Source organism: Neophocaena asiaeorientalis, unplaced genomic scaffold (genome assembly GCF_003031525.2).
Source record: "Neophocaena asiaeorientalis asiaeorientalis breed wild unplaced genomic scaffold, Neophocaena_asiaeorientalis_V1.1 scaffold150, whole genome shotgun sequence".
Lineage (NCBI taxonomy): Eukaryota > Metazoa > Chordata > Mammalia > Artiodactyla > Phocoenidae > Neophocaena > Neophocaena asiaeorientalis.
Window position 1 is genome coordinate 18057020 of NW_020176571.1, and position 16153 is coordinate 18073172.

A 16153-nucleotide genomic window follows, 5' to 3' on the forward strand; every position below is an offset into this window, starting at 1 on the left:
CTTATTTTTTCTTAGTTCCTATCTGTTGCATGGTGCCTATGCTTTTGTTGGTGTCTCAGATAACTTTTGGGAGTAGCAATAGTATAAAGATTTCAATTACAATTGTCATGGTCATTCACAAATTGGCAAAAGTAAATCTTTGAGAAGGTTTTTCTTTTTTACAAACACACTTGTATTAAGGAAATGGAATAAGTGATTTGCTGTTAGAACTTATTTTACAATGCTTTGTTAAATAAAACTTGCAAAATAAATATTTTATTTACAAAAAACTAATTATGATTCATTGTTACTGATTGTATTATTAATATTATTCTATACTGTATTACATGAAGGATTCTAAGATACACTTTCCCCCCCACATTTTTGGCATCTCTAAAATCAGGATGCATCTTACAGTCCATGCAATAAGAAACAAATAACACCTTAGATTAATTGGCACTTGTACTTTCTTAGTGATATACGAATTAATAGTGTATTTTATAGTGCATAGGGTCTTAGAGTTGATGCGATGGGTGCTCCTTTTAGTTGAGTCTTTACCTGTGAACCACACATTTGGATTTGTGAATAAGGGAAGGGCGCATTCACATAACAACCAGACCTTTCTCTTTAGATACCTTGTGTTCCATGAGCTTCCATATGGATCTGCCATAGTTCTACTCATTATTGCTCATCTGGACTATCTCTTCAGCCTCCTGACTGGTCTCTTGTCCTTCAGTGAAACCAAGAATTTGACCATACAATTCTGCTGCTTAAAAATACTCGTGCTCGGATGGCTGCGAGGGCTGAGGAGTTGGGAGAAAAGGAGAGTGGCTGTTAATGCGGGCAGTTTCTTTTGGGGGTGATAAAAATGCTCTAAAATGGACTGTGAACATGATTTCACAACTCTGTAAACATTGTAAAAACCATCGAATTGTACTCTTTAAATGGATGGATTGTGTGGTATGTGAACTATATATCGATAAAGCAGCTTGAAATTGTTAGCTATGATAATAATGAAAATAATAATAAAATAAGATACTATGAGTGATATGGTTTTAAAAAATGATTTTGCAAGGATCTTTTTTTTTTTTTTTTTTTTTGGTACACGGGCCACGAACCCACGTCCCTTGCATCGGCAGGCGGACTCTCAACCACTGCGCCACCAGGGAAGCCCTTGCAAGGATCTTATTGGTCAGGTTCTGATTTCTCTCCCCAGCCTGATATCTTGACAGTTTCTTCCACACTTTATGCTCTAGGAGGTCACTTTTTTGAAAATGCCACGCACTTTCAGAATCCCATCTATTATATTTGTTCACATTGTTTCCCGTCGGGGAAACATCATTCTCTTGTTCTCTACTCAATAAACTTACTCTTTTTTTTTTTTTTTTTTTTTTTTTTTTTGGATTTAAGGCCCAATTCAAGTTTCATTTCTGGGAAATGCTTGCAGACTCGTATCAGAACCCTATCAGTGAGTGGCAAGTGAAAGCAAGCTCAGGGCTCCCACTGATTCGGCATGATGGTGAGCTGTATAATTACTTCATTATATATTACGATGTAATAATAATAGAAATAAAGTGCACAGTAAATGCAATGCGCTTGAATCATCCCGAAACCATCCCCCCAACCCTGGGTCCATGGAAAAATTGTCTTCCACAAAACCGGTCCCTGCTGCCAAAAAGGTTCAGGACTACTGCCCTGGAGGAATCAGTCCTGGGTTTCACCAGGGAAATCATTCAGGTTTCAATTCAAAGAGGATTCGCTGAAATGCTAGTTTATTGTTTACAATTATCCTGAGGCAGCTGTTATGGACTAAAATGTGTCCGCTCCAAACTCATATGTTGAAGCCCTAACCACCCTACCCCACTCCCAGTACCTCAGAATGTGACCATATTTGGTGGTAAGGCCTTTAAAGAAGTAATTAAATTAAAATGAGGGCATTAGGGTGGGCCCTAAACCAGTCTGAACGGTGTCTTTATAAGAAGAGGAGATTAGGACACACAGAGAGACAAGAGGGATCCTGGTGCACAAAGACCATGTGAGGATGTGAGGAGTCGGCAGCCTTCTAAAAACCAAGGAGGGAGACCTTGGAAGAAACCCAGCTGCGAACAGCTTCATCTTGGTCCTCCAACCTCCAGAACTGTGAGAAAATAAAGTTTAAGCCACTCAGTCTGTGGTTTTTTGTTACGGCAGCCCTAGCAAACTAATATAGCAACTATTGCAGTAAGTGGAAACTAAACTAAAACTAAAGTGTGGAACTGAAAATTGAAGTTTTTTTCCCAGAATGTTATAATGATGTCCCTATACAAACAAACAATTCCTAAATGGCTTTTAATTATTACATTAAAAAACGCGATTATGGGCTTCCCTGGTGGCACAGTGGTTGAGAGTCCACCTGCCGATGCAGGGGTCGCGGATTCGTGTCCCGGTCTGGGAGGATCCCACGTGCCGCGGAGAGGCTGGGCCTGTGAGCCATGGCCTCTGGGCCTGCGCATCCAGAGCCTGTGCTCTGCAGCAGGAGAGGCCGCAATGGTGAGAGGCCCGCGTACCACACACACACAAAAAAACCACGATTATAAATTTTATAAAATTGATCATCTACTGTACTCCATTCATATAAAGTGATAAATAGTAATAGAGTATTCCAGATTTATACTTTTTAGAGAAGGATCCAAAAATAAATTTGGCATTTTAAATTTTAATGATTTCCTTCAAGCCTTTCTTCTTTTCTGGTTTTCTTCTTTTTTTCTTCAACACCTAAACTGTAGCTTATGTATCATTTTCGTGAATCACTTATGTTAGATATTTTTGTCTCCCCCTTATGAAGATTCCTTGATGTCCTCAGGCTTTGATAATGTACTCCCAAATCCATGGTTGTGGGGTATAAATCAGATTATTTGTATACCAGAGAATTTTTGTTGTGTTCCCAGACCCATTCAAGAAGATACAATTATAAAAGAAAGTTACTTTGTTGATTATTGAAATGTTACAAACACTAATCCCTAAACAATGCCACAGGAGCATTAATATTTAAAAATTCAACGAAACTCACCTCCCAAAATGAAATGCTTAGGTATTATCTGACAAAATATATGCAAGATCTATATGAGGAAAACTATAAAACTCTGATGAATAAAATCATGGAATAACTAAGTAAACAGAGAGATTATTCCATGTTCATGGATAGGGAGACAACATTGTCAAGATGCCAGTTCTTCTCAACTTGATCTATATATTCAATACAATTTCAATAAAATCCTAGCAAGTTATTTTGTGATATTCACAAACTGATATGTGTGGGGACAAGGGCTATCTGGGAAATATCTGTATTTTTCCTTCAGTTTTGCTGTGAACCTAAAACTGCTAAATATTTTAAAATAAATGTTAAAAAACATACTCCAGGGCTTCCCTGGTGGCGCAGTGGTTGAGAGTTGGCCTGCTAATGCAGGGGACACGGGTTTGTGCCCCGGCCCGGGAAGATCCCACATGCCGCGGAGTGGCTAGGCCCGTGAGCCTCAGGCCGCTGAGCCTGCGCTCCGCAACGGGAGAGGCCCGCATACCGCAAAAAAAAAAAAAAAAAAAAACATACTCCAACAATGAAATAAGAGTAATTTGGGGTTATATTTCTTGTGGTAGCATGTAATCTAGTCCTCTTTTAGATTAAATTGCTTTATTGCTCCATTTTTTCCTTCTGTCAAAAAATTCGTTATTCATTCTTTCACCATTCTATTTTTGGTCACCCTAGAGACCACATTATTAACTTCCTGATACTGCTAGACATTTAGAATCTTTTAAATTTATTTATCCCCTTCCATTTTCCCATTATTATTGTTATGCATTTACTTGTACATTTATTCAAAACTTGACAAAGCACTGTGTACAGACCCAACTTATTTATGTATCACACATATTTTATCATTTCCAATACTTTTTATTTATAACTATAGTCCCATTTTTTCCATGTAGAATCATTTTCCTTCAACCTGAAGACATCCCTTTAATATTTCTTATAGTCAGATCCATTGGTGATGGGTCCTCCAAGCTTTAGCTTGTCTCAAAATATCTTTATTGCAACTTCATTGTGGTAAGATTGTTTTTGAGGTACATAGAATTCTAGTTTGGCAAGTTCTTCTTGCAGCACTATAAAAATGCAATTTCACTGTTTCTAGATTCCACTGTTTGTTTCTGTTGAGAAGTCAACTGTTAGTCTTATTGCCATTTTCTGGACAATAATGTGTCTTTTTCTCTGGCTGTTTTTAAAAATTTGTCTTTAGTTTTCAATGGTTTCATTAGAGAACTTATATATGTGGTTTCCTTTTTCTTTGTCCTGCTTGGATTAACTAAGTTTCTTGAATCTGTTCAGTAACTTTTATGTGAAAAGTTCTCAGTGATTATCTCTTTATTTATTTTTTTTTGTTTTGTTTTTGTTTTATAGTGCTCACAGATTTTATTACAGAGACAGAGGTGGCAGCGGCAGCCTCAGCCCAGCCCACTCTCACCTGCTGTTTCTGGCCCAGAAGGGGGACAGGGAAGGCTCGTGACCCAGAAGAACTGATGGGGGTGGGCTTGGGGACACCAAGACAGGGATCTAGGGACACAAACTATGTACAGCGGCTAGAGACTACTGCCCAAGGCCCTCCTGAGCCAGGGTACCGGGCAAGGCGTGTGAGTGGCTCACATACCCGCCCTGCCTCAGTAGTCCTCCACCCAGCCATTCTCGGAGATGAACGCATCAATGACCTCTTTCATGGCCAGGTTGGGGATGAGCTGTTCCTGGGTCAGGGGGCTCTGAATCACGGGGTCAACTTTTGATACATCTGTATATTTTTATTAAACTGTTTTTATTTTCACTAACTCTGTGCTCTTCTTTGCCTAATTGATTATTATTTGTAGATCTCATTGTTTTATTTTGTCTATTTTCATCTATCTTCCTGAATATATTAAGCTCTACTTGTGTTAAAGTCTTTGCTAACTTAAATATCAGTATCATCTGTAGATAAATATCTACTGTTTCTTTTACTCTTGATTGTAAATTTTGCCTTTACATGTGTTTAGATTTTTTTTCCCTAAACTTTTCAAATAAAAGAACCCATATGATTTAACCTTCCACCGGAGTGGAGCTTCATATTCTCATGCTAGGCAGATGGGTGATCATTTTACCCTTACCAGTGATTTAGCTGTGTCAAGGTTGCTTGGCAGTTTCAGTGGTACTCAGGCTGCCTCTATTTTGTCTCAGAGTGTAATTTTCCCAAGCTTTGCTTGTGAGCATGGTGGATATTTGTCTCCTCAGCCCTGAAAACTACAGGGGATTCAGGTTTGCCCTTAGAAGGTTCTCAGCTCAACTCTCCAGCATCTTCCCCTTGAAGATAAAATGTGGCAATTATCTTGAGAGTGTGATTAGCTGTACGCTTGAGTCAGGTCCCATATCTATGGCTGGTCTTTGTTTCCTAAGGACTAAATGACACAGGAGATTTCAATCTTTCTTTTGGAAGCTTGCCATGAATCTCCAACATCCCACACAGCTCTAGAACTCAGCAAATATGCTATTAGTAAAACCAGTCTTGCATTTGAGGTCCTTCAAGTTTCCACTTAGGCACGTTGGATCCACACAACTACTTTGCTGGTTTCTCTTTCACCCATAAGTTGCCAAGTCTTTTATAGCAAAACCCAGAATTTGATAATGTTTTCACCAAATAGGAATGGTTAGTAATCATCAGCTTCACCTTAGATGAAGTTTTGCTTTTCTGAAATTATGGTTCATCTAGCCCTCATTTCTTCCATAGATTTCTAATTCCCTAAAACATAATTTTGGGGGTATTTTTCCAGCTTTTTCTAGTTGTTCCAGTGGGAGGTTGGCCATTTACCACCTACTACATTCATTTAGAAGCTGAAGTCTCAGTGAATATGAAAATGATTCTTGTTCTGATTTGAAATCCTGTGTCACTTACAGTCTGGTTCATTAATCATATTCTTGCATTGTTTTTTTGCTTAACGTGTGCTAGTCTTATTTGCTTTATATCTTGTATAGACCTATCATGATACTGAACATAGCATAAAAGCCAATTTGAAACACCTGATTGTTGAAAAAGCGAGTCTATGGGACATGATAAATATTCATCACAATCACAATTCTTCCAGCTTTATCCTTTGTAAATCCTTGTTTAATCCATATATCCAGTTATCTATTCATACGTATACTATCTTTCTCTCTGACCCCCTGCAAATTGTCTTTATAAAACTGCTTAAGGACTGATAGGTAAGCATATACGAAACAAATCTACAGCTTTTGTAAATCTGCTTACATAAAGTGGCACTTTGCATTGTTTCTTATCCCTTAAGTGTGAAATCCATCTGAGAATTTAGGGCAATGAAGGTTTATTTCTCATGATAAACTTGCATGCTTCCTTCAATTAAGCAATGAGAATTCTCTAATCCATGTAGTTTCTTTGCCCTGGCTGCTATGAAAATGAGTTGTTTTTTAATGATTAGAGCTGTCCTCCTCGGACAGTGTATACACACACACACACACACACACACACATCTCTTCTGTAAAGAGGCAAAAGGTAAAGAGTAAGAAAAAAGGAATATGTGTGTGTTTCTATAATGTGTAAGTATATGTGTGATTTCTTTTTATTTCTTACTCTTTACCTATTGTCTAATTGCTATGTGCTAACTGTGCTGGCATTTCTGTACTTGTGTATTTATTGTAAGCCACTCCAAATTTTTTTTTTTCTTTGCGGCACGCGGGCCTCTCACTGTTGTGGCCTCTCCCGTTGCGGAGCACAGGCTCCGGACGCGCAGGCTCAGCGGCCATGGCTCACGGGCCCAGCCGCTCCGTGGTATGTGGGATCCTCCTGGACCGGGGCACGAACCCGTGTCCCCTGAATCGGCAGGTGGACTCCCAACCACTGCGCCACCAGGAAAGCCCGCCACTCCAAATTTTGAAAGAGGGTGAAAGAGCCTATGAATTGACATAAAGTCAACATGATGCACTAGGGAGCACAGACTCATCAACTTTGACAAGAGTTTGGCTTTTTATTGCCAGAAGGACCAGGTTAGCATTATTAATTTAATATTTGCCAAATACTGAGTCATTAAGACAAGGAAAGACAAACCATACTACCTCCTATGATCTTTATCATTTTCCCTGATTTGGATTTTTTACTCATAAAAATGTCTAAATATTTTTTCATGATACAAACTCAGATTTCGTGTGTTTAAAATTTACATGAAAAGTGTAAAACTTATAAAACTTTATCACAGTTTGTCAACATAAACTTTGGGGGATCTTGAAGTATCTGAAAAATTAAGTGACCTTTTAAAGTGTTTACTGTAACAATAGGAGACAAAGATAAAGCTACATCAGAGGATTTTATAAGCAAGAGTCTAAGATATAGGTGATAGAATAGGCCATAATATCAAAGCTTATAGATCTGTTAAATCAGTGGGTTACAGGGAAATGGATAACTCTTTAATGAGGACAATCTAAAATTCTCTCTTCAATATCTTTAGTTAGCATTTGTGCCCAGTGTTACACCACTGGCGATTTAGTTCATCTTCCAGATGTCAAATAAGCCGTGACCATAAGAAAGCAGATTAACCCCTCTTGCGCACATTAACCCAGTAGAGGACAATGATGCTTAAAGATCATTCCCAAATAAAAAAGACAACTTGTGTAATTATTTGGGGCCTACTAGCAATAATTGTAGTCCTGAATCAAACTTACGTTCATGCAACCACAATTTATAAACTTGTAGTCAATTGTAGGTTTGAAATACAAGGCAAAATGAATGCTCACCGAAGGCCAACGTTAGAACAATTTGAACAAAGCCAGTCTCCCATGTAAGTAATTACTTACTTCCACGTAAGTAATTATCTAAATATTTTCTACGGTTCATCCAACTTTCTACCAGGACCACATGAATTTATTTTAAAAAGTTATCACAGCAGTGATTTTTATAAACAAGACTTTATTTCAAATATATTTTACAGTTTGTGTGTAATTCGGATTGCTTTCCAGAATCTGAAATTTAATACTAAATCGAACAGGCAATGTACAAAATGATGGTGTTTACTTAGGCCCACTTAGGATTCCTACAGTTGTTCTCGTAGTTTTTCTTTTTGCTTTTAAATTGAATCAGTGGAGACATTAATGATAAAACAACTTTCATTCTCTTGGTTATATTTTGAATACCAACAAAGTACCATTCCACACCATATTCACTTGTATATTTAGAAAATGGTAATACTAGGGAGAGTAAAATCTCACGTATCTGGACCTAGTTGCAAAACGATGAAATACTGTGATCAGAGCTGAACTGGTTCATTCTTGGTGGTAAAAATATTGGGTTGGCCAAAAAGTTCGTTCGGGTTTTTCTGTAACACCCAAACGGACTTTCTGGCCAACCCAATAGTTTTGCTAAGCAAATTGGTAGAACAAACTAATTGCAGAACAGATGTTTAGCCTGTTTAATAAAATGTAACTATTTTTAAGAACTTTTAACGATACTATTGCATATGCTTTACATACTAATTACAATGCTTACTTATAAAACAGTCCGTCTCAGCTAGTTATTAGGTTGCTTTAGAAACTCAAGAAAAATAAATTGGATATTTTTCATAAATATTCTTTAACTTAGATATTGAACTAATTCATGCTTACCTTCACCCCCATAGCTATAATTGAGGTTTTGATGATGATGTCAAGTTATAAGTAGGGATAACTTCTGAACTTTAAAATTTGGTAAGAATGACAGTATCTTGATTTTTTTTTTTCAGTATCTTGATTTTGTTTTTCAGTATCTTGATTTTTTAAAAAACACATATGTGAACTTCCTCAAACACCAATTTCTAAAATTGTCAGAATTGAGATTAAAAAAAAAAAAAAAAGAATGGATTTCTTTTCACTATTGCCAGAATTTTTCTGGTTGTTCAAGGCATTGTCAGTAAGAAAACAATCTACTATTGCATGCTAGTCCTAAATATTCCGTAAGAAACTAAAAAACACAAAGGCCAAGAAAAGAATGTTTCTATGATACAGTGTGACAGGACAAAACAAAGAATTTTACTTGGTAGGAAGGAGACCAAAGGTGGGATTTTGCACCTTGGGTGAGCCAAGCTTTCGTAAGCAGACAAGATTTCCCCATCTACATATACTTAACATACTCCGATGATGCTGCTTCCTGAAGAAACAGGATGAGACTGGGACCACTGTAGCTGTAGGTGGTCTACTAAAAACACTACATGGAATGATCATTTCTCCACTTCTACAATGGATATTTTCCTTTCTAAAGCACCTCAATTTTTTGGCAAACATTAAGTGGGTATAGCTTTGTGTGTTTCAGTTGTATTTTCGGTGTCCGACTGGTCTGGAGTCTCTGAAGTCTACTACTTTGCTATGATGAACAAAAGGAGAAGCAGAGAAACAAGGATAACATGTGCACATGTTCCGGTGGATCAAATGCCCTCAAAAACAATCTATGAAGGGACAGATTGAGAGCTCTTTCTAGCCTCAAACTCTTGATGAATCACTGACCCTCAGCTTCACAGAGGTTTTTATAGAGGCCTAAGGTTAAAGTATGGTAGGCGATAGCATCTGCAGAATGTGACATGCACAAAAGGTAGATAAAAGAGGAAAATAGCCCCACCTCTTGGTTGTTTTGAAACACTAGGGCATGCAGAATAATTATTTGGAGCTGGTTAATAGCAACAGCTTTATCCTTGTCCCTAGAGATTCTGATTCACGACATCTGGAGTCTGGCCTAAGAATCTACATTTTTAACAGTTAATTCTAAAGCAGGTAGCCCATGGACCAGACACTGTAAACTACTGATACTTCTGTGAAGGCTTACAATGGGCAATGTGCTAGTAGAACATACCTTCTTTATATACTTACTTCATATTCATTTGAACCAGATGTTATGTAACCCAGTTTCTTGATACTTATTTAAAAACCACCCAATTAAACATCCAACCAACCAACCAACCAAAAACCCTTATGGGAAATGATTACACATAAAACTATCAAGATAGAAATACATATTACGGTGGAAGAGACAAGCAAAAATGGCCACTGGAAGGAAAGGAGCCTTCCTGATTTAACATTTGCTTAAAAAGCTGAAGGTAGAATCCAGTGGTTAAACGTCAGAATGTTAAACAATTTAGAAATATCCATTATTGTAAATTAGATACCAGTAAAGTGAAAATTATTTATAGTTCTTACTTTCATAATCTGAAATTTAGAATTTCTGTACCAACAATAGACTGAAATTGAATTCTAAAGTGTAGAAACCCTGCCCCAATGACAGTGTCAAGCTTGGGAAAAATGACATTAAGGGTGCTTCAGGCTGCAGGATTTTTAAGTGTTATTAGCTTCAATTACATACAAGAAGGATAACTTTTGACATTACAGTGAAGCTCTCTGATGAGATGCATTATAAAGAGGCCTTCTTGAATGTCCACCTCTAAGATCTAAACCCTTAGTTCTCAGTTCAAAGTCAACTTCAGGAAGTGAGGTTATCTATATGGGAAACAAAATTAAATTATTTTTCATACTTTTGCTCTTTTTATAAGGAAACTAATGATTAAACCGCCATAACAAGAATTGTGAAAAGAAACACAGTATAATAGGTAAAGAACACATTTGCTGTTTTTATTGGTGCCTTGCATGGCAGTAATACTGAAAAAAGAGAATGCAAAAACAAAAAACAAAAACAAAAACAAACAGGTTGGTGGCAACCCACATCTTTTTTTTTAAGAGTACATAAACTCCTGTTTTATTTTTATTGTGGCATGAATGATAACATAAAACCAAAAACATGAAAATATACAACTTATATTACACTATGTGTTATGAACAAAATATAAATCTATAACTCTATGTTATATTTACATAATTATTTATTTTATTAAATTTCAAGTGAGATGGTAGGTTGCACATACTTTGTTTTAAGCTCCAGGCATTTGATTGTCTCTTTTCTACATTTTCCCATTTTTACTCATAAAATCCAAAACATTAGGACTAAGAGCTTTAGAGCCAGTGGAGCTGTATAAATACTGTTTTAATGAACCAGTGACAGAAACACTGGGGAGGACAGGAATCAATCAGTAGAAAACCCAACATCATCTTCAACCTGGGAAATTGATCGTTATAGGAAACTTTAAAATTAAATACTGTAAAAGCCTGTCTAAAAGAAAACCTATACCCTATAAGACAAAAGAGATCTCTGAACCACTTTAAGTGGGCTTCATATCTTTCCTTGCAGACCCCATAATTTTTATTTTACTATTAACTTGATAGACAAATATTTTATAAACCTGTTTGTAAATATACAGTTGTTTATTACAATTCAAATAATTTACCCATTAGAATGAATGAAAACATAATGATTTTTGATGTTTTAAATGTGATATAAGAAGTTTCTTCTGGGAACAGTAACATCTTCTGGATTAAGAAAATATCTGAAATTGGACCATAAAATATTTAAAGATAATTTTCTTTAAATGAATTAAGGTAAAAAGTCTACTCCAAAATCAAACCTATGAAATAACTTCATCAAAGAAATTCTTTTATATTTGTTCCTTATAAGAGGATTTGGTTTCAATAATGATTATGTTCTTTGGGAGGGATTTTATACATGGTTAACTCTTAACTGTAGATGCCAAATAAATGTTAAACATCGACTTAACTAATTTAGGTATAAGTGGACTGAAGAACAGTTTTGTTATTTTATACAATTGTGACTAGACAAATTCTTAGTAACTTATATATGAACTTTATCCTATTTTCTCCAGTGATGCTCTTAGATTCATATTAAAACATGACTGTTTTTAGAAGAACTGATTACAACAGCCATAAAAAAACAGAATTCTGGCAAGATTATCCCTCAGTACTAGGGTTAGCGTGTGTGCCTGTGGTTTGTGTGTTTGTGTGTGTGTGAGAGAGAGAGAGAGAGAGAGAGAGAGAGAGAGAGAGAGCAAGTAATGTGAAATGTGAACAGGTAGGTAGGAAAGGGGAGAGAAGGGAGACTTTATGTTCATTTGAGTTTGATCTTACTCTCATTTCCTCTCCCTTATCTTTTTTGGTCATCATGGGGCACAGAAAAAGAATACAAGGTTTTAGGATCCTTTACAAAAATGATAAACCAATCAAATGCCAGAAGGCAATGTGCTAACCCAGTAGGCTGCCATTCATAGCACCTTTTATCAAATGACTTCAAAGCACTTTAAACATTAATATGATTTTTTTGTTTGTTTTCTTTTGGGGAAAATTAAGGCAAAACAATTGTGACCCCCAGTGAATCAGACATCAGAACAAGAGAACATAATGCAAGGCTATGGACTCGCTTTTGTTTCAATCCATGCACAGTTTTGTCTCTCTGACATAAATATAACTAAGTAAAACTAACTTCTGAATTTCAGCCGTTAAAGGTCACCATTAACAATTTCATTTTCCCCTTCAAATAAAACAAGTAAAAAACAAACAAAAAGACCAAACAGAAGTGTTTTGTCAATTCACTGGTAAGTGTGTTAGAATTTGTGTCAGCCATGAATGCCCTCAGTGGCATCTACCTGGAGCTAAAACAAAGTATTCTTGTAGCCCAAAGTCATGAAATGAAAACAAAGCATCTTTATAACATGGTGGAAAATAAGTGTCCAGCAAACGTGAGAGGTGAACCCACATAAGTCAGAAAGAATTTGTTAACAAAGACAGAACAAATTTTTAAAAATCTGTTTTCACATTGTACATAATAACGGTATAAAAACAAGTGTCCATTTTTTTATCCAGAGTGCTTAAAAACAAAACAAACAAAAACAAAAGAGAAATTGTCTGTAGATGACTGTGGCAATTAAATAACTAAAATGAGTGATGAGAGCCTAAGTTAACTGAGATTGAATACGACCCTCCCATTAATTCACTTGTAGGTATTAAACACCGGAACGTGACATTTGTTGGGGCCAAACTTTTAAAAAGGAGAAAATTTATGGAAGGATAAATGAAACTGCGTGAGTGAATGTGTTTGTGTGTGTGTGTGTGTGCATATATATATGTATGCATACATATATATATATACATGTTGGAGATGGAAATTTGTTTTAAATATCTAACAACTTATTGGCTGTACTTCCAAATCAGAGGAGAATAAAATAGAAAGGGAGAAATAAATTATGCATAACTTACTAATCTGGGAACAGCTGACCATTATTATTATTATTACTATTATTATTATTATTTTATCATCATCATCATCATTATTACAACACTAGCAAAAAGAGGCAGTTCAAATGAAAATACAGTCATCAAAAACAAACAGAAAAACAAACAAAGCAAAGTCTCTGACATGCAGGATATGATTAGCTCCTCCAAGCAAAACCCCAGAGCAAGTCTTTTGAGAGAGAGAAAAATAAAAAGGATTTTTTTCTTATGTATATGTAAAAATCAAACTTTAGGGTCAGGTTTGGGGAGGGTGGGATAGGAAAATGATGACTGGAGTGAAAACCATAGCACATCCAAGCTACTGGTTGGAGTATTTACCGTCTGATGGTTCAGCACAGACAACACTAATTCAGTTTAAATGATTTCCCACTTATTTGGACAAGCCCTACGACTGCCTTGGCACTTGGCTGGCAAAGTCTAAGCAGCCCCGTCACCATCAGCTGTTGCTCTATGCACACACTCTGCTGGAATCAGAAACTGGACTTCAGTGGATTCATCTTACAGCAAGAGTAGAGCAGTGGCAAGGGTTGCTGGGCTCAGCCAGGCTCCCTCTTGTTGGGCTGTGACAACTTTCAATCAAGTCCTGCCTTTTACGGCATGAAATACACATGGCCCACAATTCTGAAATGCAAATGGCCTCCACCTCATTTCATGGAGGGATGAAAAATACCTTATAAAATCATCAGTTCCATTTCCTGATCAGGAAAGGATGGAATGTTGAAGAAATAAGCTAATTCTATATTTCTAGAATATGGGCAAATATATTCAAGGGAAACAATGATTGTTTTGCTTGAAGTTATCAACAGGAAAAACAAACAGAAATCATTAGGTAGGAAATGTTAGTGGAACCATCTGACCAGGGAGAAGGAACATCTGGGAATAGTTTGCTTCCCTGTTATACACACACCCCTCTATTACACAGGGCCACCTGATCCACCCAATAATAATCATATTAGAAGTTTAAAAATATAATTTCTGAGCCCTATATTGGTTAAGTTGTCATTTGAAGTGCAAAGTCAAGGTCACGGCTGCTTCCAGACCAGTCACTTAGAAGGATGTGGGATTTCATCCCCAGATGTGGGTTTAACTCACAACGGTCCAACATTATTCCAATTAGTACCATAATCACACACATACATACACACAAAAATCCAAGATCAGAAAATATTTTTTTCTCTAAATTTCTTATGTCTCTCTCTCTCTCTTTTCACCTGAGAACAGCACCTACAGTTTCCATTTAAAAACAAAAAGTCAAATCTCACCAGCTGCTGGTATTTCAGGTTTTTCAAGGGATTGTCTAAGATATAACACTGTCCTAATTTAAGAAGGAACAGGAAAAAGGAAAGGGAAAAAAAGCAACTGGGTCAATACTTCAGTACAAATCTGGCACTTGCTCAAAGATGTAGTGTGGTGTGCAACAGATAAGAAAGTCCTCTAAAGAAAATGATTGCTTATTTTGTGGTGGATAGCAAGGAAGTTAAAAACAGGCTCTTTTTCCCTCTTCCCCCCCATGCACAGACTCCCATCTTTAAAGTATAGAGATGGAGAAGGTGGAGAGAAGTAAAGAGAAATTCATCTTTCTTTTTTTTTCTGTCAGGTGCATTACCGAAAACAAAAACAAAAACAAAAACAAAAACAACGAAAGGAAAGAAAGAAAAGGAAAAAAAACCCAGAAACCCCAAAAAACAAAACTTATTTCTTTTTAAAAACTGTAGCACAAAACAACAAAACACATTCACAAGCCACTTGTTGGCACTGTGTACCTGAGTGAGAATTTCTAGAACATTGTAGAACAAACAGCCATAAAGTTTATTAAAAAAAAAAGTTGACGGGTAAGACTTCAGTGCTTGGATGTAGCAGCTGAATTACTGGCATTATTTTACCCATAGCTTATTTCAATCTCTTGTTGTTGATATTGTTGTTTGCTTGTTGTATTTTTATTTCCTTTCCAAGCCTTTTGAGGCTGAGGTCTATTAGTCAGCTGATGTCCCAACTATTTAAGACTAACAGTTAAAGTAACAGTCAGTGTATGAGAAAGTTAATGTGCTTGGCCACTGGTAAGGATGAACCAGCTAGGGCTTCTTTAAGTCCTAAGGTCACAACAATCTTTTGACCCTTATCAGTTGGCTTGTCCTGCAATATGGTTTTCACTGTCACTCCCATAATCTACATCTGGATCATCCTCTTCCTCCTCGTACTCATCATAAATTTCTCCGTTGATGTCCTCAGCCTGGATCTCTTCTTTGATATGTGGCTCCTCTCCTTTCACACCGTAAGTGCTCTGGATAACAGGCATCCCAGGCTCCGGGCTGCTGGACACGCTTGAGTGCTCTGAGGGCAGATGAGGGGAGGGCATTCCAGCCATGGCGATGGCTCCAGGGTACACGACACCAGCAGTGGCGATGGGGATCTGTGCTTGTTGCCTGTTGGAGAGGAATTCCCAAAAAGAGACCGTGGGTGAGTGGACAGTTGGATGCAGGCCTTACTTACTCTATAATTAATTTGCTCAAGTTGTCCAACTCGAAGGTCATGATTTTCACCCTGTTGCCCGGCATTTTGGAGACTGTATCCTACTTTGATCCCAATACCTTACTTCTATGTGGTGCTTTATAGATTACAAGGCATTTGCACGTGTTACCCATTTGATGCTTAAAGTGACTGCTACTTTTCTACTTTATGAAAAGAAGCTGAGGGACAGAAGGATTAAGCAGAACTCAAGTCCCTGAGCCCTAGTTAATTTTTCCTTCACTACAACATGTCGAAACAGTTTTTAAAAGAATTAAACCTAAAGATAATTCAATTTTAATGGAAAAACCCTAAAGTCTTAGAGCTCTCAAAATAAAACTTTACTGCCCAGAGCTCACCAGAACCGAACATGGTCCACCTCATCCCTGAAATAGTTTTCAGTGGGGGTAGGAAGTAGGGCTGGCCTCATGGGTGGACCACCTCTGCAGCTGTACA

The 16153-nt window shown here is 37.0% G+C and overlaps 1 protein-coding gene across 2 annotated transcripts in view; it reads right to left on the minus strand.

Moving 5' to 3' along the window:
- Positions 1 to 14773: 14773 nt before the first annotated feature.
- The window catches only part of SOX5 (SRY-box transcription factor 5), a 389772-nt gene continuing 388392 nt past the window's right edge, over positions 14774 to 16153 (minus strand). The window contains exon 15 of one of the 2 annotated variants that reach the window (XM_024733444.1): positions 14774 to 15615. In XM_024733444.1, the coding sequence (XP_024589212.1) occupies positions 15312 to 15615 (304 nt within the window). In that variant the 3' untranslated portion in view covers positions 14774 to 15311. The remainder of the gene's footprint in view (positions 15616 to 16153) is intronic. The other variant, XM_024733445.1, reaches the window with a different exon arrangement.